The sequence below is a fragment of the Impatiens glandulifera genome, chromosome 8 (assembly GCF_907164915.1).
Source record: "Impatiens glandulifera chromosome 8, dImpGla2.1, whole genome shotgun sequence".
Taxonomy (NCBI): Eukaryota; Viridiplantae; Streptophyta; class Magnoliopsida; order Ericales; family Balsaminaceae; genus Impatiens; species Impatiens glandulifera.
The window spans coordinates 19988169-19999824 of NC_061869.1; the positions used below are offsets into that span (position 1 = coordinate 19988169).

Sequence of the window (11656 nt, forward strand, 5' to 3'; positions counted from 1 at the left end):
TAAACAAAACGCAGATCTCCAAAAGTAGTGATCTATTCAAACGAACAAAAGAACAGTAAGAAGTGCCACGACGAGGATGAAGACGAATCTAAAGAACGGAATGAGAAGAAGCTAAACGGAGAGGATGAAGACGAATCTAAAGAATGGAAGGAGAAGATGATAAACAACGTGCCGACGAGGGTGAAGAAAATGGAAGAATAAGAAGAATGAGGGTTTTGTTTAATAATAAGCGGGAGATGAGAGTTTGCTAGAAAGAGAAAATGTAATTTTTTCTCTTTCCTCCATGGCATGCCAGGTGGCTTCGCTCAAGATTTCGTTCCCCCAATTCGTTCCCTATATCATTTCCCTATTTATGTATTCATTGATGTTATTTTTGTTCAAATTGATATTCAACTCTAAGTGTTTCAAAATGTGATCAATTTATGAATCCTGGCAAAATATTAAAAATTACTTGTATTAGACTCATTTTCTACATTATCATTATATCTTCTATTGTGATTGATATATAGAGAATTTATTTAATTTTAAGTGAGATTTCTTTTTCTGTTAATTTTAATACTATGATAACTGTAACATTATTAAAAGAAACCATACCAAAGTAGTATAATTATTATAAGTTAAAAATATTATATCAAATCGATACAACAATCTAAAAAAAAAAAATTGGAGTCGAGACTTCATTGCTTTTTACATAATTTTTTTTTGGAGTCGAGACTTCATTGTTTTTTACATAGTTTTTTTAGAACGTTGAATTCCGCAAATTTTTCAGAGTGCGACTAATTCCCGTAGATTAAACAAATAACCTATAAACACATTTAACCAATTTGACCGAACGTGGCATCCGACGAGTTTGAACCAGAATCTCAGGCTCCAATTCTTTCACATAGTTTCATCATACATTATGATATTATTTTCTTTATGATGAATTAATGCTTCATCTTATATTTCCCAACTATTCTAATAAATAAAAAATTAGTTGTCATCAATTTCTTAGTAGGATTATGAAGAATTCATGCTTCATTTTATGTTTTTCAGCTCATCTTAAACACAAATTTCATTGTTGACAATTCTTATCACAAAGAATAAGATTAATACACTTGTCCTTAATTCTAGTATCTTATTAATTCCTTGCTATTGTGATAACAACCATTCTTATGTAGAAATTATACATAATAATGTGAGATTTAGTAAATTAATGATAGTCATTCTTCTGATATAATAATAATGTTAATCATTTGAATTATTTTAATGTCATTTTCATAAATACTTAATTTTAAATTAATGATAGCTATTCTTCTGATATTATGATAATGTTAATCATATGAATTATGGTAATGTCATTTTCATAAATACCTAAAAGTGAATAAAATACTCGTTACATTATTAAGTAGACATAGAACTGTGAACATTAAATCATAACTCAAAAAACACTCATTACATTATTAAGTAGAGATAAAACTTACATTGAATCATAACTCAAAAAAACACCACTTAATTACTAACAATCTACCTAGACAAATAAAAAAAAGTACATCAATGTTCTTCCTTCATTTAATCATCACATACACTGATTAAATATAAAATGAACTTTCCTCCTAAAGATCACAACATCATATCTTCCTAGCCAACAAAGTTCAAAAAAATTGGAACACACTTTTACAGTGGTAGATATATATCCAATATTCATCCAAAATCTCGAAAATCAGTTATCCTTGTAATCTTTGGCTGGCCTTGCTTGAAGACCACCTCCAGCCATCCTTTCAAGCGAATAAGGCATATACGTGCCAAGAATTCTATCCCAAGTTACGAAAAAGGGTTGCGAGAAATTATATTTGGTACCATAAAGCTGGTGGTGGATATCGTGATAAGCACTGTTGTTTCTGAAGAAGATGTGGAAAAGATTTCCCGGGATCCAAAGTCCACAATGGTCATCGACAGTCTTGAGAGTAGCAAAAGAAAAGAAGTAGATTGATGTATTAGGAGACATGCCAGATATGAGGAAAGACAAGGCACCGCCTATAGTGTCCAGAATGAGCCCTTCTAGAGGATGGTTGTAAAGAGCACCAAAGGCGTAGGGCACTATTAGGCGATGGTGTTGGGAATGGATATGTCGGTATAAGAATTTGTTATGATGCATGTATCTATGCATGAAGTACTGCCATGTATCTAGAACAACCATAGCTACTACGAATTGTCTTAGGATTATAAGCGGGGAAAATGAAGAAGAGTTAACCGTCGTCTTCTCATTATCGGCTGTTTCATTGCCTGTCACCTATATACATACCAACAAACAAATGTAAGCCTCATTTTTATAGCGAGTTTTTTTTTTTGTTCAATATCATGATTTAAATCCAAATTGCCAAATTTATAGTTGTAAGACACATTTGATAAATAACTCCCAAATTTCTTAGAGACATTAGTTTTTCATTTGCTGATTTGATTATAATTAAAGATTCCCATATAAAAAAAATAGTTAAAAATTGACATAACAAAATGATCCATAAGTATAATTTTCAAACACTTTTTCTTTTTCTTTAGATACAATATTTAGTTACTAAGTAGGGTATAGTTCAAGAAGTATCATGATTCGGGTCGATTCCACTAAAAACACCTTAATTTCAAGTTAATTTCAATTGGCATTGTGCTAGCTTCTTAAAAACAAAAAACTAAACAACCAAAAAACCTGAAATTTTACTTGTTTATTGTTTAAATCCAGATCCTAATTCGGGGTGGTATAAGCAAAACCGAATAACCGACGGTTTATGAAACAGCTAAACCGAACTCAACAATTTGATTGCTCGGTTTAGTGACAACCGAATCACAAAACCGACCGATGATGGTTAAAATTTAAAAAATATACATAATTTAGTTACAACTTATAGTTTAACCATCAAACATTTCTTTTAATAATTAAGTTTTCAACAACATAGTTGTTTTTAAAACTAAATAATTGCATTGTTTAGCAATAATTTTGGCAATCTAATGAAACCGATCAAACAAATCAGCTTACACCACTAATCAGAAAAGAAAATTATAAATATTTTCAAATAGAATCATTATTTCTAACAGAAAATAATGACAAAGCCTAATAAAAGAAATGATTGACTATTTTTATTTTTCTCTTTCAGCCTTGCCAAGATATGAAGAAAAGCAGGGTAAAGAAAAAAAAACTAGAAACAAGCTTACTTGATTAAGATGATTTCAAATAATCCATTAACAGAAGTCATAAAACAGGGTAATTTGCAAAGAAAACATAATTATTGAGAATTGAAGCAATACTAAAACATGATATAGAACAGTTACCTTAAACAAGATGATAGCTACAATAGCCTGAAGAGCCTGTTGAAGAAGAACCCCTTTTAAAACAGTAGATTTGGACACCAAATTCTTCTCATCTTCCTCTTTTCTTGAATGCAATCGATAATCATCCAATGAACCCATCAAAGCATATAATCCAGAATATACCCAATACACCACAATTGGAAGAAAAGCTCCCATTAACTCATCTGATACCCCAAAATCCATTGTAATTCGAAACTAGATATCTATTACAATGATTTGGGGAGATGGGTTTTGTTTTTCTTCAAACTAATAATAATCTTATGAATTGAAAACAAGGTTTGACTGACTGATCAATAGAGTTGACAGCAATCGAAAATTTCTAGGGTTTGAAATTGAAATTGAAAAGGGTTTGTTAGAGAGAGAAAGGGAATGAAAGGGGGAGGAATAGCAGATGGGATTGATTCAATGGTGATGATAATTAAAAGCAATTGTGGAAAAGACGAACCAGATGAAGTTGTATAATCAATCCTCCATTGTCGACATCATTCATTTGAGTAAACTCATTAAAATATAATAAGACCTCTTCTCTCTCATTTACAAGTCAATTATAAAATATTTGCTTATTTTTCTTTCATTTTACTCCTTTAACTATCTAACCTTTATCATATCAGTCCTGACAATATTTATTTTTTACGCCACCTCGTCGTCATGATCTCTCGCTTCAACTCAAAATATTTTCAGATGAAATCAAACCCAAACCCATAATCTTTTGATTCTTTAAATCGGCTCTTATCACTTGATATGAATCATTACAAAATTAATAATATTTATTTTTTTTTTTTCAAAATCATCTTGTCTAGCTATTCTATTTTAAAAATTATTGTGAGATAATACTGTATAAGATATCTTTATATCATATTCTCTTATAAGATTATTTTTTCATTAGATTAAAATTTACCATATTATTATAAAAAAATAAATTAAAAATTTGTATAAATTATAAAGGCTAAATAAATATATTAGTTATATTATATATTTAATTATGTTTATAAATATTTGAGAGAAAAAAAACTATCTAAATAAATTTTAAATTTTATTTTAAATTATAATAGTTTATTTAAAATATAAAGTTTGGTATATATTATTATTATTATTAATTAAAATAATAAACAGATATGGTTTAAAAAAATAACATTAACAAAATAAATTAAATTATGAATAAAAAATATATGTTTTTAATTTATAATTACAAATTCAATTTTTCTTTATAAAATGGTAAAAGAAAAACTGTTTATTTTTATTTTTTAAAATTAAAATTATTTATAAACTATTGAAGTTTTATTAAAATTAAAATTGTAAGACTTTAATTATTTTCAAAGTTTATATATAAGAGATTTTTAATGCTTATCATAGACAACTATAATATGGATTGATACTTGATTATTTAAGATTATTTTTTAAATTAATCTATCTCATTGTCCATTATTTTTCTAATTTATCAATAAAAAAATGTCATTCTAATTTAATTTTTTTTAATAAATACATATGATATGTAATCGGAGGGCTTGTTTGGTGTTTGTACATTCAAATAGGACGGCGATTTTGGAATAAGAAGGAAACTTCAACGTAAATTCTCATTTAGAAAAAGAAAAAAAGGAAGCTTCTACTCTCTGCCTGTTTTATTTTGGCATAATACTACCTTAAGGGCAGTTTGAATTCATCAACTATTATTAATTGACACAATAAAATGATATAGAATAAAGTAACTAATAAATTTATTAAATATTGCTTGATAACAACATATTTGGGAAGTTGCTTATAATGGTACAAATAATTAATATATATATATAAAATAATAATAATAATAATAATAATAATAATGTGCATATTGATTGCTCTACATGTGACCAGGGTGGCCCTAAAGTAATAGGACTAACTACTTCAAAGGTTCACATAATTTGTTTTAAAAAAAAAAAGGATTTGTTAAATGACTTAAATCTTTGACTTATTCTAATAAACTTATAGAAAAATAATTAACTAATAAAAAAAATATAAAAAGCCTTAACAGCATCTAATCCTCATGCATGTGTTCGACTTAAAAAGAAAAAAAGTAGTAGGAGAAGGATAACATAGAAAAATTAAAGTGATTATTTAAGTACTTAAAAATACAACTTAGAAATACATCGCTTAATCTAAACATCTAATTGACCAAGTTTCAGCCTAGAAATAGTTATTTTAGCCACAAATATTGAGATTTGTTTTCTTTCATGTGAGAATTGTATTCTAGACATTTTATTTCTTAAAAATCAATTAGGTAACTTGAGTTATTTTAGTGTTGTATATTGATTATTTTATTTTAATTTTTAATAAAAAGAAAATAAGTATAGACACTTATTGACCATTGATCAATAATAATGGTCAAATTACATTTCAACCCATGAAAAAACAGAGGAGGACAAAAGACAGGAGGGGACAAGAGAATGACGTGTCATCGTGTTATTAACTGAAAAAATGAAAAAAAAAGATAAAATAGAATAATAAATTTTACAATTTTTTCAGCCAGTTAAATTGTGCCATGCTATTCTCTTTCTCAATAATTTCTCATATCAAAATTGGAAAAGTTAAATTTATTAAATTAACACAAAAGATAAATATTTAGTGACTATATATACCCACTCAATTTAAGAACACATGCCTATAATTTTTATACATAATTCTTATAATGAGTTTAATAAATCTGTATATTATTATTGTTTTTGAAATGGTTCATTAAATATTAAAAAATAAGAGTTATTTAAGTATACAAAATAAAGTATGACAACAGAAAAATTAAAATTTATAAAAGACAATCAAGAAAGAAAACAAAGATAGTAGTAAGCCGCACCACCAAATGATTAACGTTGCAGGAATATCTTAAAAAAAAGTAATGAGCTCTCCAACCAACTTTACGTATTTTCCAAAAATAATATCAAATAGCGTAATAATAATAACGATATGGATGATGCGTATTATCAAATACCATCACTGAAAATACGACGATTCATTTACAACCATATAGTCCACTAATACATAGTATGATAGTAACCAATGATTCAAGCCCTCCATATTTATGGTCTCGATTGAAATCTCCCAACAACTCAGACATTACTCACTAGATTGGAACCATGCTCCAATGCAAACTCCAAATATCTATCACTTCACTACGACCTAAAACAATGTGGATTGGAATAATGCTCCAATGCAAACTCCAAATATCTATCACTTCACCACAACGTAGAACAATGTGAGACGCTCTTCAAACCTTCATAAGACACATCCGACTAATTACTATACAATATTTTTTCATTCATCTATCGTCCATCAAAATCGCACCCTTAATAACACTCTAGCCAAAAATGAAATTTTCAATTGATGAAATATTATACTCCCACAACTTCTCTCAATAATAATTGTACAGAGACAACTCAACAAACAAGTTATAATAATGTCCACATGAAAATAATTCATGTTTTGTCTCGTATACTATCATGTCTATACATGTCACCTCCTTACACCTCACCATGATCAAAACCCTAGCATGAGAAGATCCATTACTAGTATTAAACCACCTTCTATATCTGACATGACTAGGAAAATTGTTAATCTAATGATTAAACATGTCCTTAACTATGGAATTTTTGCATATGACAATGAACACTGGTGAAAAAAGGGTCAAAACCGAGAGTTAAAACTCTCGGTTTTGACCCTATAACTTTCGGTGAAGACACCTTACCGAAGGTTTTAGTAACCCTCGCCATCCCTCGGTATTGACACTCTCGGGACTTCCATAAAGAGAAAAACCGAGAGTTATATGAAAACTTTCGGTTTTTTCTCTTTGTGAAAAAAACGAGGGTTTTACAAGAACTTTCGATTTTTCTCTTTTTGGAAAAACCGAGGGTTTTATAAAGACCTTTCGGTTTTTCTCTTTTGTGGAAAAACCGAGGGTTGTATATAGACCTTTCGGTTTTCTTCTTTTTACAAATAACCTTCGGGTTTTCTCTGTGTGGAAAAACCGAGGGTTTTGCAAAGAACTTTCGGTTTTACCCGAAGAGGAAAACCGAGAGTTATATACTAAACCTTCGGTTTTCCTCTTCGGTTAAAACCGAAAGTTTTGTATATAACTCTCGGTTTTCCTCTTCGGGTAAAACCGAGAGTTTTCCACTAACTCTCGGTTTTCTCCTTTTCAAGAAAATCGAAAGTTATATTAAAACTCTCGGATTTTACCCGAAGAGGAAAACCGAGAGTTTTGTAAATAACCTTCGGTTTTCCTCTTTAGGATAAAAACCGAGGGTTTGTCATATAACTCTCGGTTTTCTCTTTGGCTAAAAACCGAGAGTTTTCTAATATCTCTCGTTTTTTCCAAAAAGAGAAAAACCGAGAGATTTCAATATTACTTTCGGTTTTTTCCCCTAAATTTTTAAAAATGTGCGGATTATTTTGCTCGCAACCAAAACCTAACCAAAACCTGTTCAGCCAAACCAATATATTAATGATAAAAGAAATGCAGCATACAATAAACGATCACATTAATTGATCGTGAACATTACAAAATTCGAAACCAAACAAATATTCCGAACAATCTGTTATAAGTTCAACTACTATAATGAAAACATGTTCATAATCGAAACAACCTTAGCTTGTGGGGGGAGGAGGTGGTTGTTGCCTCATATATAATTCGACTCTCTCCATTCTCGCGTTCATCTCTGCCTTCTCCCTCTCCATTTTTTCGGTAATCTCTAACTTCTCCCTCTCCATTCTTTCCACAATTTCTTGCTTTTCCAATTGCAATTCATCCATTTTCCGCCTTCTTTCTTCATCTCTCTTCTCCAGTTCCTCCAGCTTGAGCTTCATTATTTGATTCTCTTCTAACAATCGCTCATTGTTTCGCTGTGAACTGTTTCCACTACGACGATCATCACGAAAGTGTGTGGGCCGGACGCCTGATCCCATTCCGAACACTACCCCGTGTTTTTGTTGTCCGAACACCCTCTCCGTCAATTCAAAATCCGATATTCCGGGTTCGTTACTAACAACCTCCTCCATCTCAGCCTGCACAATTCAAATAAAATATCATTTATATAATAAAAAACTAGGCATATTCAATTCACTTACAATTTTCTCTTGCACGTGTTCGTCCGGGACGGGTGTTGGGTTTTCTTGTGTCGGTTTTGGTGTACGGGTCCTCTTGAATACTTCAATTACAGACGGTGGCCGTCCCATTTCAATCGCCTGTTGAAATAAATGATTTATATAATTAATAACAATCTTTATATTAAGTTATTACAAATAATGTACTTACCAACTCGTCTTCAATTTGTGCAAACGGTCTACTTCCCGTTCGATGTGGGAATTTCAGATTCTTCCGATTCTTCATATTTGTAGTACTGTGTCTCTGTATTTGAAATAACAAATGAAGTTAGATTAATTAATATCAACTCTTATTTGAATTATGAAACCTTACCTTAAACGTTTCTGTGAAGAAATGGTTGCGACACACGAATTCTCAATCGTCTCGATCGTAGTCCGGTGGAGGATTAGCCAGTACCGCCGTTAAAATCAAAATCAAACCAATTAACCATACATCAATCAAACCCAATATAAACCTAGTGTTAACATTAATCAAACCAAAATCAAACATAAATCAAACCAAAATCAAACCTCAATCAAACCTCAATCAAACCTCAATCAAACCAATCTTAACTAAATCAAACAAAAATCAAACCTCATTCCAACCAAAAACAAACCAATCTAAACTAAGTCAAACAAAGATCAAACCATAATCCTAAATTAAACAAAATGTAACATAAATCAACAAATCCAAACCAAATCTCACATATATAACATCAATCATTCAAACAGATTCAATCAGATTCAATAATAAGATTAATAATTCCTAATTCTAACAAATCCTAAAAACTAACCCTAAAATCCCTAAAATCTAACATATATAACACTAATATATATAAATTAACTTGAAATCCTAACATATATAACACTAATATATATAAATAAACCTGAAATCCAAGAACTGACCTTCAATCGTCGGCGGAGGCTGGCTGAGGCGCGGCTGAGAGCGGCGGAGGCGCGGAAGCAGAACTTCAATCGGGTCCGCGGCAGATCTTCGACCGGTGGCGGCTTCAAGATGGCGACGTCTTGGCGGCTTCAAGGCGGCGTCGTCTTCTTCAGGATCGAAGGGTGTCGTCTTGGCGGAGGGTGTCGGCTGAGAGCGGCGCTGGCGAAGAGAAGCGGCGGGAGAGAGAGAGTCGGATCGAAGAAGAAAAAACGGGGAAGAAAGAAAGAAGGGTTTTTTTTTTTAATTAAATAGTTGATTCCCGAGAGTTTTCTGAAAACTCTCGGAATTTAAATATCCAAGAACCGAGAGTTTTCATTTAACTCTCGGTTTTATGAAAATAATCAAAACCGAGAGTTATAAGAAAACTCTCGGTTTTTGGATATTTAAATTCCGAGAGTTTTCATATAACTCTCGGTTTTGATTATTTGTTTACATTTTCACTATTAAAATTAAATGCACAAAACCGAGAGGTTTTAGTAAATCTGTCGTATTTTATGCATATTTCCGAAAGTTATTTATTTAACTTTCGGTTTTATAAAATGACAAATTATTAAATTATTTGGATTCTCACTTTCTAATAATGATGAACAACATGAATTTAACACATTTGATATCCTTAAAACATTTCTCAATCCATATGATCAAACATTACACAAATACATAGAATAATCCTACATAAACATTCATATACACTTCTCTTTATGATCTAACACATTCTTGAACATTTTAACATTAAACACAAACTAAAATTTTAAAATAAAACACACACTTGATAATATTAGTTAGGAGTCTAGATTATAACCAAAAAAACCAATTAATTTAACAATTTGGGACATATTAATTCCGAGAGTTAATCATAAAACCCTCGGTTTTTATGAGTATTTCCGAAAGTTTTACCCTAAACTCTCGTAATTTCTATGTCACAAAATGTTAAATTAATTGGTTCCTAATCTTCTAATGGATTTGAACATTATTAATTTAACACATTTAATACCTTAACACATCACCCATATGATCAAACTTTATACACATTCATGTCATCATATATAAACACAAACATATAAATACACTTCTTTATATAATCAAACACAATCATAAACATTTTAACATTAAACACATTCTTAATTTTTAAAAAACAACACACACTTTATTAGATTAATTAAGATTCTAGATTGGAGTGTATCAAACAAATAATTTTCCAAATTATGATTTGGTAACACCGAAAGTTAATAGTTAAACTTTCGGTTTTTTGCGTGTCACCGAAAGTTTTAAGGAAACCTCTCGGTTTAAAGTAGGGTAAAAACCGAAGGTTTATTTGAAAACCTTCGGTTTTTACCCTCCCCATACTTAGAAAATTTTCAAATTTTTTTAATGTAAGGTAAAAACCGAAGGTTTATTTGAAAACCTTCGGTTTTTACCCTCCCCATACTTAGAAAATTTTCAGATTTTTTTAATGTAAGGTAAAAACCGAAGGTTTATTTGAAAACCTTCGGTTTTTACCCTCCCCATACTTAGAAAAAAATCTGATTTTTTTAATGAGGGGTAAAAACCGAAGGTTTTCAAATAAACCTTCGGTTTTTACCCATTCCCATACTTAGAAAAAAAATCAGATATTTTAATGAGGGGTAAAAACCGAAGGTTTATTTGAAAACCTTCGGTTTTTACCCATTCCCATACTTAGAAAAAAAATCAGATTTTTTAATGAGGGGTAAAAACCGAAGGTTTATTTGAAAACCTTCGGTTTTTACCCATCCCCATACTTAGAAAAAAAATCAGATATTTTAATGAGGGGTAAAAACCGAAGGTTTATTTGAAAACCTTCGGTTTTTACCCATTCCCATACTTAGAAAAAAAATCAGATTTTTTAATGAGGGGTAAAAACCGAAGGTTTATTTGAAAACCTTCGGTTTTTACCCTTCCCCATACTTAGAAAAAAATCTGATTTTTTTAATGAGGGGTAAAAACCGAAGGTTTTCAAATAAACCTTCGGTTTTTACCCATTCCCATACTTAGAAAAAAAATCAGATATTTTAATGAGGGGTAAAAACCGAAGGTTTATTTGAAAACCTTCGGTTTTTACCCCAATTTAAAAAAAAATTGGTCAAAACCGAAGGTTTGCAAATAAACCCCTCGGTTTTGACGATGCGGTTTTTTTTTAAAAAAATTGTGAAAATTCAACAAAACAGAATTATTTAATAAAAACATATTAAACCAAACAAAACAAACATAATAACAATAATTCATAAATATTAAAACATAACT

The 11656-nt window shown here is 30.2% G+C and overlaps 1 protein-coding gene across 1 annotated transcript; it reads right to left on the reverse strand.

Moving 5' to 3' along the window:
* Positions 1 to 1415: 1415 nt before the first annotated feature.
* Positions 1416 to 3844, reverse strand: LOC124911789 (sphinganine C4-monooxygenase 1-like). The gene is made up of 2 exons (XM_047452304.1): positions 3304 to 3844; positions 1416 to 2272 (listed from the first exon to the last, which is right to left on the reverse strand). Exons 1-2 carry the CDS (start codon positions 3523 to 3525, stop codon positions 1703 to 1705), a joined length of 792 nt encoding a protein of 263 aa, XP_047308260.1. The 5' UTR covers positions 3526 to 3844; the 3' UTR covers positions 1416 to 1702.
* Positions 3845 to 11656: the final 7812 nt, after the last annotated feature.

Coding starts and splice junctions, on each gene's coding strand:
- LOC124911789 (XM_047452304.1), bottom strand. CDS start 3,525: ATGGATTTTGGGGTATCAGATGAGTTAATGGGAGCTTTTCTTCCAATT. Junction 2,273..3,303: donor TAGCTATCATCTTGTTTAAG/GTAACTGTTCTA, acceptor GTATGTATATAG/GTGACAGGCAATGAAACAGC.